The sequence below is a fragment of the Vanacampus margaritifer genome, chromosome 1 (genome assembly GCF_051991255.1).
Source record: "Vanacampus margaritifer isolate UIUO_Vmar chromosome 1, RoL_Vmar_1.0, whole genome shotgun sequence".
NCBI lineage: Eukaryota > Metazoa > Chordata > Actinopteri > Syngnathiformes > Syngnathidae > Vanacampus > Vanacampus margaritifer.
This window is the reverse complement of record NC_135432.1, coordinates 48,104,515-48,120,562: the sequence shown is the minus strand read 5'-3', so window position 1 is coordinate 48,120,562 and position 16,048 is coordinate 48,104,515. Positions and strand designations below refer to the sequence as shown.

At 39.8% G+C, this 16,048-nt stretch overlaps 2 protein-coding genes across 7 annotated transcripts in view; one reads left to right on the top strand and one right to left on the bottom strand.

Annotated features, from left to right (window-relative positions):
• adck1 (aarF domain containing kinase 1) overlaps positions 1 to 16,048 on the top strand; it is a 74,706-nt gene that overhangs the window by 23,503 nt on the left and 35,155 nt on the right. For both annotated transcript variants that reach the window (XM_077565231.1, XM_077565148.1), the window contains exon 4: positions 4,676 to 4,879. In XM_077565231.1, coding sequence (XP_077421357.1) covers positions 4,676 to 4,879 — 204 coding nt within the window. The remainder of the gene's footprint in view (positions 1 to 4,675; positions 4,880 to 16,048) is intronic.
• On the bottom strand, positions 8,598 to 11,691 carry LOC144051834 (uncharacterized). 5 transcript variants are annotated; one of them, XM_077565625.1, is made up of 8 exons: positions 11,484 to 11,691; positions 10,846 to 10,948; positions 9,960 to 9,993; positions 9,685 to 9,788; positions 9,295 to 9,561; positions 9,015 to 9,108; positions 8,819 to 8,886; positions 8,598 to 8,710 (listed from the first exon to the last, which is right to left on the bottom strand). In XM_077565625.1, exons 2-8 carry the CDS (start codon positions 10,942 to 10,944, stop codon positions 8,621 to 8,623), a joined length of 756 nt encoding a protein of 251 aa, XP_077421751.1. In that variant the 5' UTR covers positions 10,945 to 10,948; positions 11,484 to 11,691; the 3' UTR covers positions 8,598 to 8,620. The 5 variants fall into 5 exon arrangements, with proteins under 5 accessions (XP_077421751.1, XP_077421490.1, XP_077421839.1 ...); XM_077565364.1 differs by having other exon boundaries at positions 10,850 to 10,948; XM_077565713.1 differs by having other exon boundaries at positions 10,846 to 10,945.

Genomic DNA, 16,048 nt, shown 5'->3' with positions numbered 1-16,048 from the left:
GAATTTTGGAAGCAAGTTGAAATTTGAATGGTGTAGATCTGAAGTATTATGTGGGAGTTACTACAAAAAAGTGTGGAGAATAAAAATCACTTGCTTCAGCCTTCAGTAAACATCCATCCATCCATCCATTTTCTTTTACCGCTTGTCCTCACAAGGGTCGCGGGGGTTGCTGGAGCCTATCCCAGCTGGCTTCGGGCAGTAGGCGGGGTACACCCTGAACTGGTTGCCAACCAATCGCAGGGCACACAGAGACAAACAATCATACTCACAATCACACCTATGGACAATTTGGAGTGTCCAATCAACCTGCCACGCATGTTTTTGGAATGTGGGAGGAAACCGGAGTACCCGGAGAAAACCCACGCAAGCACGGGGAGAACATGCAAACTCCACCCAGGAAGGCCGAAGCCCGGACTCGATCTCACGTCCTCAGCACTGGGAGGCGGACGTGCTAACCAGTCAGCCACCGTGCCGCCCCTTCAGTAAACAGTAACCCTGAAAATCAACACTGCATATCAAATTAATTGACTTTTTTTTTTCTTTTACAGGACAAACACTTTGGTTGGTTTCAAACAAGTACGCTAGCATGTAACTAAATGTACTTACATGCCAAGGCATTAAAAAGTCTCTCGGAGGGTGAGCTGCTTGCAGGTATACAGAGGTAGCTATTGGTGAAAGGAACAGCACATTTGCCTTCTCAAAATTAAGAGCAAATTAATTAGAATATGAAGCATCTCATGGACTCCTTGTAAATGACAAATAGTCCGTGGTCCTGAAAAATATTTATATTTTCAGAGGTGGACACTTCCATCTCTCCGTCGGCCGGTTGTTTTGTGTGTGTCGAAAAAAAATACACGGACTGAGAAGGATCGTCTTTACTGAAATTACTGTGAACTCCAGCTGGGGTTTCATTAAACAACCTAAATCACGCTCAAGGAGGGCAGAATAACATTCGCCACACCCTCGAAATCAAGATTAAATTTCGATTGTTTTCCTAGCCCTGTTTTACAGTACTCTGTAACGTTTGTCCTTATCGCTCCACTAATCAATATGTCTTTCTTTTTTCTTCTTCCTGTTTTTGGATTTTACGATTTATGGATTGAAGTTGGGCGGTGGCTAGCCTGAGCCTATGCCAGAACAGAGTCATTTCAGGTTTTCAGAAAGCATCATTTCCATGGTAATGTCATTATCAAGCAGTGAGCCAGCCTCTCTGGAACAAAACATCCTGATTACTTGGAAGAGAAGAGTGATGATGAATCAAATGATTAGACTCCAAGCAGAAGGAAAAGCGATGTCAGAACATAATTCGCATCATCCTTGCTTCCAGATTGCGTTCAACTGATATTATCCCAGAAATAGAGACTTGCGTCAAATAACATGTCCGTTCAGACAGAGACTGGAGCTGTTTGATTTCACAAATAGAATTGTGTGTCCTTTGTAATGTCTGAATTATCAGACTGAAGCACAAAGTCTAAAGGCAATCTTTATACAGCATTGATGTACTATTCGTCCATGCACAAGGTAATGTGTAACAAGTTTATTTATTTTTTATAGAATAAAATACGTCTGGCATATCATGCTTGACAACAAAGCTATTCTTAGTGGTGACAGCTACAGCTGTTTGAAAGCGCTATTAAATAAAGATAACTTGACTTGACTTTATTCTAATATTATACAGAGGTGGCAAATCCAGGTCCAGAAAGTAAAAACCCTGCCACAGTTTGGCTTTAGCCCCTGATGCTAGCTAGCTAGCTAGCTAGCTAGCTAGCTTCCTAGCAGGTAAACGAGCACCATCTAGCTAGCTAGCACCTGAAAGTAAAAACCCTGCCACAGTTTTTCTTTAGCCCCTGATGCTAGCTAGCTAGCTCCCTAGCAGTAAAACAAGCACCATGAGAGCTAGCTAGGGAGCTAGCTAGCTAGCACCTGGGGCTTAAGCCAAACTCTGACAATGTTTTTGCTTTCTGTACTTTGATTTGCCACGTCTGATATTATATAATCATTTAGTTAGCGTTGGATTTACTTACACCTCTGGCCTCTCCATCAGGTTTGATTGTGGGAATTGCACACCTTTTAAGGTTTATTCTCCAGGTCATTCCACTTTGGTACTGGCCACTTCTTCCGTGACGTCACCCAAGCACCGCGCGACGAAAAACACAACGAGGAAAGAAAAAACTTTAGGTGGTTGCTGTTTTTTTCTGCTTTTTATTTTAAGTACTTGACGTGGATGGATGGTTTGAGTGAGAGGAGACGGTGTTTAGATGAAGAATTTGAAAAGGCTGATTCGCAAGTCACGAGTTTTGATCGACGGGTAATCTCCTTACGACGGTTTCTCTAACGTCACCCAAGCACGGCGCCGCAAAAATCAGAACAACAAAACTAGGCAAAGGATTTATTAAGAGAATTGTTTTGGTGGAAGAGACTCAAGCCGAGAATGCATCATCGTCGCGCATGAAGGTTAGATAATTTTATACACTAAATAATTTTTAGCCAATCAGCACAAAAGCCCGATTCGGAGTTTATCGGGCCGGCAAAGTACCTACCCTCGAGTAGGACCTCCGCTCGTCCTCGTAAGTTCCTGTAAATGTGGCCCAGTTGGGAAGGCTCCTGCAGTGGAGACATGCACATACGGGGCTGGCCCCGCGAATTTACCCCGAAGTTCCTGCGGTGGAAATGCGGCTATTTGCTTGGGTTAGTGGGGGCTGGTACTTGAAGAGCAAGAGTGAGCAGGAATGCTTAGAGATGGGTGAATGGAGGAACACACCATTTTAGCTGTATTTTTAATTTTAGTATGGCTAAAAAAGCTCCAAAAAGTTGATTTTGCATGATAACATTTAGTTTACATGCTCGTACATCACATGTTTATGTGTAGGAACATTTTAGAAGCTATCTGTAAAAAGATCATGGCTGCTTTTGTAAATACATGTGATGTGTTTTCACAAAATCAGGCGCATGTCGCGGAGATTAGTTTTGAGTGGAGCTGACAAAATTTATGGATTAATTGATTATCAAATTAATCGACAACTATTTTAATAATCGGGTAATCGTTTGGAGCCATTCTTTTATTTAAAATTGTCCAAATCCTTTGATTTCAATCAACAGTAATTGTTAATTGATTTCTGTAGTCCCAAATGAAAAAAAAGACTGATTATCTTCTGTGTTTAATTAAAATAAGACATTTGCAAACATCTGTTTTTACTTTGGAAAACAATGACTGAACCGGTAAGAAAGTATGATATCAACCCCCCCCCTTTAATCACTATAAGAATCCATTCATCCATCTTCTACCCCTTATCCGAGGCCGGGTCGCAAGGGCAGCAGCTTTAGGAGGGACGCCCAGACTTCCCTCTCACCAGCCACTTCAACCAGCTCCTCCGGCGGAGCGCAGCTAGCTGGATAGTAGTATAAAGGGGCAAAGTGTTCCTTATGTATTACATTGAATGCAAAAAAAAAAGTGTTGAACTGAACCATCAAATTATTCTTATTTTATTTATGTGGCCGAATGCATTTGAGAATATCTATGAAATAATCCTCAGGCCACAGCAAATGGCAAATCATCTTTTAATTGACACAAAATTCTTAAGTCAAGTTTAAAACAAAAATTTTAAATTTTGCCTGATTTTATCACTTGAGATGAATTTGGGACTTTTTTATTGGAATTATAGAAATTATTCAACTTTTCGAGGATATTCTAGTTTTTTTTAAAAGGGTTTGTATATGCACATATGTAGCCGCACAAACATTCCTGTAAATAGCCAAACATTTGTAAATATTTTTTCAAATGTGAAACGTTTGCATACTTAATCAAAAATGAAAATTAATTATTTGGCCATCAAAAACACATTTTCATTATTTTTGTTCATGTTTTATAGGAGGGAAGGACTGATGAGATATTTGAGATCTCATGAAACCAACTTTTTTTTGTGTCAAAGTCACTGTTGTGGAGACAATATATATTTTACAGAAAGACTTTTTTCTCATTATTTTGTCCAAAATAGCTTGGTGTGTCACTCAAATAACCTATTTTCAAATAGTGATTACTAAAGAACAGAATGAGGTGGAATCATTTTTTTTCCTAATGAAAGAATGGAATCCAATCTTTCATATGGTACGCCAAATGTTTACATAGTCATAGCAGTGACCGCAAGACCGCTGTGGTTGAAATGGGCCGAGTTTTATATTTCTTATTTTTCAAAATGCAGGTCAATTTAAGTAAAATTTTCTTGTTTTGTTGGCAGATCCATCCATCCATCCATTTTCTTAACCACTAGTAAATTTGCTTATTAGTGAGTAATAATTTTCTTATTTTACTATATTTTTTTAAATTACATTTCTACTGTACATAAGTATTCTAATTTTTTAAATCCTGTTTTTGTGTTTTTTATGAGCTAGAAGCCAAAATAATGTAAAAATAAACAAATAATTTATATAATATAACATATTTATTAATTTAGTTGTTTATTTTTACTGAAAGTGCTTCTCAATTATAACAGCACTATATACACTGTATGTATGTAATGATGTATGGATGTATATAATATGTGTACAATATGTTTACTTGGTAGGCCTTACATATAATTACATGATAACTCTGTATTGATCCACAACAATATTATTTTTATTTTATTTGTATTGTAAACACAAATGTATTGTCTTGTGTATTCCCCTCTACTTGTAGGTACATCAACGTTCAGCGGAGCGTCTTCGAGATCTGTGCTGTGCAAATCGTGGTACCTTTATCAAGGTTGGACAGCACCTTGGTGCTCTCGATTATCTCCTTCCACAAGAGTACACATCCACGCTGAAGGTACTCCATAGTCGAGCTCCTCAGAGCAGCATGGATGAGATTGAGCAGGTCATCAGAGAGGACCTTGGCAAGGAGGTAAAAATAATAATAATAATAATGTTGTAAATCAAAGGTTAACAACGTGGCAGGCACTAGGGAGCACCCAAGGACCACTTGATTAGCCCGCCGGCCTTTTCTAAATATAGTTATAATAATATAGTAATGTTTTCTTCCTGTTGTAATTCCTCTTTATTAGGGCTGGGCAATTTTGCCTAAAAATAAAATCTCAGATTTTTTAACAAAAATAAAGTAACCATATTTCTTCTCTTGGAATCAATGTGCAAAACTTCTATCTTGAATCAAATACTTCTGGAAATGTAAATCTATGTGTTGATAAAGTAGAAAAGTAAAACTTTTTGGGTTAACTTTGTTTTAAAAGGTAAACAGTGCTACTTGTGTCCCTCAATATGACGCAAATAATCATCACATTTTGGCTTTCATGTAGGAACCAAGGTCTGATCTTGTCATCCCCTTCAACTGTCTGCTGATTTTACAAGTACAAGTACTGTTATGTAAATTGAGGGGGCTGTTTTGCCATGACTACAATTTCCTTTTATCGTTATTTGATTGGCCAGTCCCCGGTGTAAGAAAGTCTTGACCTGCCGTAAATCAGCTATTTTACTGTGATTAGTCCGTTTGACTAAATTCACCCCCTTTTATAGATCTCCTTTCACTTTTCAATTTGTTTTGTCACTGAAAATAGGCATTACCAGCCCACTATACTACATTTCATAAGGATTTTATGTCGCAGACGACGCAGAGGCTGGTAAGTGGCAGGTGAAAGTTAACTTGTCTTTCATAACGGTAAGTGCTTGCAAGGCGAGTCCGTCTTGACGTGATAGCGTACATGTTGCGACCACGCAGCAACATAATCGTGCACATTTGTGCTATTAACATAAGCTTGTAAATGTATATAAGCAATCAGGATAAAATATCTAATTTACAGCAGGCTAAAGAATTCCTCGCTCCGGCGATTGACCAATATTAGAGCCGATCAGAGCAAAAATATCGCTAGCATTTGAGTTGACAGTCACAACAAAATAACCACTGCCTAAACAAATGGCGTGGGGCAACTTGAGCAATATACCGGTACTTGCGGCTAGGTAGCAGTAGCACATACCTGGGTTCTCCCGTTCAGCAAGTGGTGAAATCGAGTCTTCCTTACTGTATACATGGGTGCCATATCATTAGTGAGGTGCAACATGTCCGCTTTGGTAATCGCTCTTATTGTGCCTCTTTCTTGCCATACGTGCTTCCTTGTGTAAATGACTTATCCACGGTAACATAGTAAACTTTTTTTTTTCGCGAGAGTTTGTTTACTGTTGTTGAGTTCCTCCCGTATGGAGTGTGTGAGGACACGACTGGCAGAGCTAACGCTACGAAAGCCCATGGGGGCGAAAGCCGCGGGCGCGGCGCAACGAAAGGGGGAACAAAACATTGATGTTATAAAAAATTTTAATCGTTCACAACAAAACTCAAATTAATTTTAAAAAGTCGATTTATCAACCAGCCCTACTCCTTATTGCTATGTTTATGCAAGCATTAGTTTAGTGTTCAGTTCGTTTATTTGACACCAGATACGTTGTTAGACAACTAAGGGGTCCTTTGGGGTGCCATTTTTAGTCAGTCAGTTTATTGAACAGCAAAGGGTCCTAAAACTAACTAAAAAAATTCCCGCGGAAATTTTGAATGGGACTGCTGACTTTTGTAAATGAGCTGAACAGTTTAAAAATTTAAACCACTGGAATCGCTCAAGAAATGTGGAAGTTAACCATAATCAACATCAACTAAAAGTATCTCACTGTCCCTGAAAATGTATTTAAAAAAATGTAAATGAGCTGAACAGTTTAAAATTTAAATGACTGGAATCGGTCAAGAAATGTGGAAGTTAACCATAATCAAAAAATATGTCACTGTCACTTTAAGAGCGCACACAGATTTTTGACTTGGAGCCGTCACGCGCCCCACATTCCATTGAGATTGCATGAGAGAAGTACCCCTTCAACAAAAGCCTCTCGCGACTTAACGGTTGAAGATACAGATTCAAGAAATGACTCGTTAGAACGGCAAGGGTTTGGGGAACACGAGCATGTTCTCATTTTCTTAATCGGATAAAAAATGACCAAATGAGAGCAGGTTGAAAACTTATGATTTATCAGAAATGGAGAGAGGAAGGCGCCTGAAATTAACATGTAAAAGACAGGGGAATTAGTCCGACTTCTCTTGCTTAAGGTGAAAATAAAGGTACTAAATGACACCTTAGCCAAATAAAAGTTAGTTTGTCTGAAAGAAGACACTCGTGACTACAAAATGTGAGAATTTGATGTCTAGTGAGCAAAGATTGTGGCCATGGTGACGAGTTGAAGTGATGTCACGCACCCACATTGCATTGAGATTGAATTAGAGACGCACACCTCAAAGAAGAGCCTCCCACGACTTAACTCTTCAAGATACAGATTCAAGAAATGGCTCGTTAGAACGGCAAGGGTTTGGGGAACATGAGCATGTTCTCATTTTTTTAATCGGATGAAAAATGACCAAATGAGAGCAGGTTGAAAACTTATGATTTATCCGAAATGAAGAGGAAAAAGTCGCCCAAATTAACATGGGAGAGATAGGCGAGAGAGTCCAACTTCTACTCGCTTAAAGGGAAAATAAAGGTACTCAATGACACCTTAGCCAAATAAAAGTTAGTTTGTCTGAAAGAAGACACTCGTGACTACAAAATGTGAGAATTTGACGTCTAGTGAGAAAAGATTGTGGCCATGGTGACGAGTTGAAGTGAAATTTTTTCAAATACATTATTTGGTTCCCGGCACTGGATGGCTAATTAGCCAACAGAGTGTGTGAGAAAGCTAATTCAGTCACTGTCTTTGAACCCGCACGGGGGGGGGGGGGGGGATGGGGAGCTTTCATTCCTTAAAAAAGATTTCGACACTGAGCTAAAGATGGGAAAAATTCCTACAAAATGAGCTAAAATTCGTATCGGTCGGACAACGTATGCGCGCGCAGCGTGTCTTGGAAAAAGGTGCTTGATGTGTGATTTTTCTCTTCCCTTTTCCCATTCATTCCCAATGGGGAGTTAATTTGGGAGTTTTTGGGGAATAGCGTCGCCATGGTAACTGGGAATTCTTAGAAAAATAATAGCGCAGCGAGTCAGATCGAGCCGCATCGTTTGATACCTCATTTGTGCCGGTGCGATGTACGGTACGGGCCGCATTTTAGCGGAAAAATCGCTGGAATAATAAAAAAAAATTAAATAAACTAGAAAAATTCCCGCGGAAATTTTGAATGGGACTGCTGACTCTTTGGTAATGAGCTGAACAGTTTAAAATTTAAACCACTGGAATCGCTCAAGAAATGTGGAAGTTAACCATAATCAACATCAACTAAAAGTATCTCACTGTCCCTGAACATGTATTTAAAAAAATGTAAATGAGCTGAACAGTTTAAAATTTAAACGACTGGAATCGGTCAAAAAATGTGGAAGTTAACTATAATCAACATCAACTAAAAGTATCTTACTGTCCCTTTAAGAAACATGCACATTCACGCACGCACATTTGACTTGGAGACGTCACGCGCCCCACATTCCATTGAGATTGCATGAGAGAAGCACCCCTTGAACAAAAGCCTCTCACGACTTAACGGTTGAAGATACAGATTCAAGAAATGGCTCGTTAGAACGGCAAGGGTTTGGGGAACACGAGCATGTTCTCATTTTCTTAATCGGATAAAAAATGACCAAATGAGAGCAGGTTGAAAACTTATGATTTATCAGAAAGCAGTCCTCTCCATCCGCATGTTGACAGCATCCCACAGCAACCGCGCAAGCACCGGCATCCCATCGCTGTCACTGAGGTGTACCTTCCAGACATGATCAGAAATAAATATTATATATCTGCAAACATACTTTTGATAGGAGGAGCACTAATAAAATGTTTGTTTGTTTTTTGCAACAACTAATGTACTTACCCCGTCTCTACACCACAAGTGAAGCTGTGACAGCGGGAAGTGGCCAGCAACAGATAGGTAGCGAATACCTACAGTAACAAAGAAAAAAAACATTATTAGTTCAAGAGTCCCGCTAAGACACACCAATCAGATCAGGAGGTGACGTAAAGAAAAGTAGAACTTTGTGTGTGAAAACAATTTTCAACATGGAACGTACCCATAAGTGCTGCCACCCGGTGGTACTCCTGGCGTAAAAGGTCCTGCTGGGCCAGCTCGACGGTCAGACGAGGGGGGAAGTCCAGGACAACAACCTGCACAAAGTTTAAAAAAGTAAAATATACATCTGGAGCAAGATGAACTTTCATTAATATTCATCAACTGCTTAACTACGGGAAAAGGCTGAAATGTATTTTAAACAGAACATATTTGACATATCATGCAAGTACATACTTGAAATGTAAATGTATGAACTATATGAAGGAAATGTGTGAACTTACGTTGGGCCAGCGGCTGCAGACGGTGCGCAAGAACTGGCCAAAGTCAGCCGCTGCCTCAGCGATGGGGCGGCCCAAGTTGTTGCTGGGAGCCAAAATGCAGACCGCCTCGGGTGACCGAGGCAGAACAGCTTTCAGCACCTCAGCACGCAACTCGGAGGCACTGGCACCCGGGGTGGACATCACGCCAAAAGAGAAATGTCCCTCCGGTAGCTTCACAACCCCATCGGCAATGGCTCGCAGGTGGGAGTCACCAACAACCAGGACAAACTATTAAAGAAAAAAAAAAAAGAAGAAGTAATTGAATTTTTTTTTTTTTAAGTATTTAAAAAATAAAAAAAAAAGACAAATGAAGGTTAATTTGTTTTACAGGCAGTTTATTATAAAACATACCTTGTTGTCCTGGTTCAGTGATGGAATGACCAGTTTGTGCCTCCGCCCAGTCACAGTTGAAACTGGCCATTCCCGAACTCTGTGGCGCCAGCCAGTGCCTCTGCCTAAAATGATGCACACACAGAATACCATGTCAAGTCTCACAACTTAAATTGCTGACAAAGCACAGTACAAGTTACACTTTGAGTGTATATGAACCTGCAAAATATTGGAATTTCTAAAATAATCGATTGTAAAACTGCTGCAGAAGCAATTAAAATAAAATGATGACTGACCTGGTACCAGAGCCTTGGCACCAACAGAGGACACCTAAAACATAGACATTACAATTGTAGGCATGTGCAGTCACCTTAATGCAGAGTAAAAAGCAAACATAGGTTGTAATGCTTAAGTTAGTTTCAATGAAAATTGACCAGGTCTTTTCTACATACAAGTGATGTTAATTCAGGCCAGGTTTATTAATGAAATTATTAATCACGAAAGAGATTCAAGGACTTAACTGATACTTTTGTTTGTGTCTGAAATACAGTCACAATTGATCAAATTTGGTAGAATTTTCTGATCAAATACATGAGCAAAAAGGCAGCAGATTGTACCAGCCTAACTTCACAACAGCACCATCTACTGATAAATGTAATGTACTCCAACTACTGTCAAGTGTTAAAACAATTATTGGCTTGACATTATCATTTCAACTGTTCCTCCCACAGTCATGCAATAGACCATGTCTGCAGTTATTAAATATAACGTGAAATATCTGTGTCCAGGATAGGCATCTCACAAGTTTTTGATCAATGTTAGTGAGTTTATTTTAGACATCAGTAGTTTGAAAACTTCTTAGAATATTTGAAATCTTGTAGAAAACAGACTTCATCAAAATTCTATTCAGAATTATTTTGACATGAATAAAGCACTGCACAAATCACATGTCATACACTCTATATTCGTAAAACTGTGCCCCGATGAAGACAAGCTTGTGTTTAAACACGTTGGTAGTCCATTTTTAATAAAGGATTTTTTAACATTACTAATGAGTGTCTTGCATAAACAGACTGCTTTTTACACAAGCCTTTTAAGCTAATTTTTCTGCCTGATTCTATATTTGTAGCCTGAAATATTGTGTATTGCACATTAACAAAGAATTCAATAGAGGTAAAGTACATGCTGGGGTGCGCTGTTTGGCCTCAGTTCCAGAGCAGCAAGGTCCAGCTTCTTCCATTGGCGCTTGGCTGCCTCTGAACGCTTCCCCTTCCGCGGCATGCTGCTACAGCAAAGAAAAAAAACTTGCCATGACAAAGTCAAAAGTAAAGATTCAACATCAAATTTGTACTTAATCTCAGATGTGTATGAAGCATTAAAAGCGTACACTTCCGAAATCCCTCATTGGCGCCGCTTCGCTACACCGTCGACACGCCACTCAAACCCCCCCCCCCCCCCCCCCGTCGACGACAGACGAGACAAAAGCCTTACTGTATATTGTAGCAACGAGAGATGTACACAATTGAGATTTAGAGCCTACTCAAACTTTTCTTAGTTTTTTTTACTGCACATTAAAACTTTAATGTAACATCTGCTAGCTCTTTGCTAGCGCTAGCAGGTGCAGCTAGCATGTAGGCTACCATCTCTAGCACTTAACTTTTCCGATCTTGTTAAAACAGCAACATAACGTTCAAACACATCAAATACGTTTCAATACATCGCCAGTATTAACGTGATGTAGTTTAGGATGGGGAAAACTTGCAAAATCACACTTATTTAGCATTATTCACCAGACTACAAACAATTGCCTTGCAACTTACCTCAGACGAGATGAAATGGGAGGAGTAGGTTCTCGAGAAACTTCTAATTGGTGTCATTAAAGCGTCTCTCATTGGCCACAGCACAGACAAGCAGAAAACGAACCAATCAGGGAAAAGAGAGAAGACTAGATCCAACTATCATCAAGATTGGTTGCATTCCATTGAGATTGTATGACAGACGCACCCCTGGAACAAAAGCCTCTCACGACTTAACTCTTCAAGATACAGATTCAAGAAAGGGCTCGTTAGAACGGCAAGGGTTTGGGGAACACGAGCATGTTCTCATTTTCTTAATCGGATAAAAAATGACCAAATGAGAGCAGGTTGAAAACTTATGATTTATCAGAAATGGAGAGAGGAAGGCGCCTGAAATTAACATGTAAAAGACAGGCGAATTAGTCCGACTTCTCTTGCTTAAGGTGAAAATAAAGGTACTAAATGACACCTTAGCCAAATAAAAGTTAGTTTGTCTGAAAGAAGACACTCGTGACTACAAAATGTGAGAATTTGACGTCTAGTGACAAAAGATTGTTGCCATGGTGACGAGTTGAAGTGACGTCACGCACCCACATTGCATTGAGATTGAATGAGAGACGCACACCTCAAAGAAGAGCCTCTCACGACTTAACGGTTGAAGATACAGATTCAAGAAATGGCTCGTTAGAACGGCAAGGGTTTGGGGAACACGAGCATGTTCTCATTTTCTTAATCGGATAAAAAATGACCAAATGAGAGCAGGTTGAAAACTTATGATTTATCAGAAATGGAAAGAGGAAGGCGCCTGAAATTAACATGGCAGAGATAGGCGAGCTGGTCCGACTTGTCCGAGCTTAAAGGGAAAATAAAGGTACTTAATGACACCTTAACCAAATAAAAGTTAGTTTGTCTGAAAGAAGACACTCGTGACTACAAAATGTGAGAATTTGACGTCTAGTGACAAAAGATAGTGGCCATGGTGACGAGTTGAAGTGAAATTTTTTCAAATACATTATTTGGTTCCCGGCACTGGATGGCTAATTAGCCAACAGAGTGTGTGAGAAAGCTAATTCAGCCACTGTCTTTGAACCCGAACAGGGGGGGGGGCTTTCATTCCTTAAAAAAGATTTTGACACTGAGCTAAAGATGGGAAAAATTCCTACAAAATGAGCTAAAATTCGTATCGGTCGGATAACGTATGCGCGCGCAGCGTGTCTTGGAAAAAGGTGCTTGAAGTGTGATTTTTTTCCCATTCATTCCCAGTGGGGAGTTAATTTGGGAGTTTTTTGGGAATAGCGTCGCCATGGTAACTGGGAATTCTTAGAAAAATAATAGCGCAGCGAGTCAGATCGAGCCGCATCGTTTGATACCTCATTTGTGCCGGTGCGATGTACGGTACGGGCCGCATTTTAGCGGAAAAATCGTGGAATAATATATAATAATAATATTAACAACAAGAAAAATAAACCACTGTCCTAGGTAGAATAACAATATGTGCCTGCTTGCTTCGCAAGCAGCCGCTTCGCAGTCCCATAATAACAACAAGAAAAATAAACCACTGTCCTAGGTAGAATAACAATATGTGCCTGCTTGCTTCGCAAGCAGCCGCTTCGCAGTCCCATAATAACAACAAGAAAAATAAACCACTGTCCTAGGTAGAATAACAATATGTGCCTGCTTGCTTCGCAAAGCAGTCCCATAATAATAACTAGAAAAATTCCCGCGGAAATTTTGAATGGGACTGCTGACTCTTTGGTAATGAGCTGAACAGTTTAAAATTTAAACCACTGGAATCGCTCAAGAAATGTGGAAGTTAACCATAATCAACATCAACTAAAAGTATCTTACTGTCCATAAAAAAATGTAAATGAGCTGAACAGTTTAAAATTTAAACCACTGGAATCGCTCAAGAAATGTGGAAGTTAACTATAATCAACATCAACTAAAAGTATCTTACTGTCTCTTTAAGAAACATGCACATTCACACACGCACATTTGACTTGGAGCCGTCACGCGCCCCACATTCCATTGAGATCGCATGAGAGAAGCACCCCTTCAACAAAAGCCTCTCACGACTTAACGGTTGAAGATACAGATTCAAGAAATGGCTCGTTAGAACGGCAAGGGTTTGGGGAACACGAGCATGTTCTCATTTTCTTAATCGGATAAAAAATGACCAAATGAGAGCAGGTTGAAAACTTATGATTTATCAGAAATGGAGAGAGGAAGGCGCCTGAAATTAACATGTACAAGACAGGCGAATTAGTCCGACTTCTCTTGCTTAAGGTGAAAATAAAGGTACTAAATGACACCTTAGCCAAATAAAAGTTAGTTTGTCTGAAAGAAGACACTCGTGACTACAAAATGTGAGAATTTGACGTCTAGTGACAAAAGATTGTTGCCATGGTGACGAGTTGAAGTGACGTCACGCACCCACATTGCATTGAGATTGAATGAGAGACGCACACCTCAAAGAAGAGCCTCTCACGACTTAACGGTTGAAGATACAGATTCAAGAAATGGCTCGTTAGAACGGCAAGGGTTTGGGGAACACGAGCATGTTCTCATTTTTTTAATCGGATGAAAAATGACCAAATGAGAGCAGGTTGAAAACTTATGATTTATCAGAAATGAAGAGCGAAAGGCGCCTGAATTTAACATGGAAGAGATAGGCGAGTTCATCCGACTTGTCCTCGCATAAAGTGAAAATAAAGGTACTAAATGACACCTTAGCCAAATAAAAGTTAGTTTGTCTGAAAGAAGACACTCGTGACTACAAAATGTGAGAATTTGATGTCTAGTGAGCAAAGATTGTGGCCATGGTGATGAGTTGAAGTGAAACTTTTGGAAGTACATTTATTTGTTCCCGCCACTCTAAAGTTAATTGCTCCACTCTGGCACTTGCAATACACAACAATGGGAGAAGGCTATTTGTCTGCTGTTTGCTCACTGTCTTTGAACCCGCACAGAGGGGAGAGCTTACATTCCTTAAAAAAGATTTCGACACTGAGCTAAAGATGGGAAAAATTCCTACAAAATGAGCTAAAATTCGTATCGGTCGGATAACGTATGCGCGCGCAGCGTGTCTTGGAAAAAGGTGCTTGAAGTGTGATTTTTCCCCATTCATTCCCAATGGGGAGTTAATTTGGGAGTTTTTTGGGAATAGCGTCGCCAAGGTAACTGGGAATTCTTAGAAAAATAATAGCGCAGCGAGTCAGATCGAGCCACATCGTTTGATACCTCATTTGTGCCGGTGCGATGTACGGTACGGGCCGCATTTTAGCGGAAAAATCGCTGGAATAATATATAATAATAATAACTAGAAAAATTCCCGCGGAAATTTTGAATGGGACTGCTGACTCTTTGGTAATGAGCTGAACAGTTTAAAATTCAAACCACTGGAATCGCTCAAGAAATGTGGAAGTTAACCATAATCAACATCAACTAAAAGTATCTCACTGTCCCTGAAAATGTATTTTAAAAAATGTAAATGAGCTGAACATTTTAAAATTTAAATGACTGGAATCGGTCAAGAAATGTGGAAGTTAACCATAATCTAAAAATATGTCACTGTCACTTTAAGAGCACATACATTTTTGACTTGGAGACGTCACGCGCCCCACATTCCATTGAGATCGCATGAGAGAAGCACCCCTTGTACAAAAGCCTCTCACGACTTAACGGTTGAAGATACAGATTCAAGAAATGGCTCGTTAGAACGGCAAGGGTTTGGGGAACACGAGCATGTTCTCATTTTCTTAATCGGATAAAAAATGACCAAATGAGAGCAGGTTGAAAACTTATGATTTATCAGAAATGGAGAGAGGAAGGCGCCTGAAATTAACATGTACAAGACAGGCGAATTAGTCCGACTTCTCTTGCTTAAGGTGAAAATAAAGGTACTAAATGACACCTTAGCCAAATAAAAGTTAGTTTGTCTGAAAGAAGACACTCGTGACTACAAAATGTGAGAATTTGACGTCTAGTGACAAAAGATCGTTGCCATGGTGACGAGTTGAAGTGACGTCACGCACCCACATTGCATTGAGATTGAATGAGAGAAGCACCCCTTCAACAAAAGCCTCTCGCGACTTAACGGTTGAAGATACAGATTCAAGAAAGGGCTCGTTAGAACGGCAAGGGTTTGGGGAACACGAGCATGTTCTCATTTTCTTAATCGGATAAAAAATGACCAAATGAGAGCAGGTTGAAAACTTATGATTTATCTGAAATGGAGAGAGGAAGGCGCTTGAAATTAACATGGCAGAGATAGGCCAGTTGGTCCGACTTGTCCGAGCTTAAAGGGAAAATAAAGGTACTAAATGACACCTTAACCAAATAAAAGTTAGTTTGTCTGAAAGAAGACACTCGTGACTACAAAATGTGAGAATTTGACGTCTAGTGACAAAAGATTGTGGCAGTGGTGACGAGTTGAAGTGAAATTTTTTCTAATACATTATTTGGTTCCCGGCACTGGATGGCTAATTAGCCAACAGAGTGTGTGAGAAAGCTAATTCAGCCACTGTCTTTGAACCCGAACAGGGGGGGGGGGCTTTCATTCCTTAAAAAAGATTTCGACACTGAGCTAA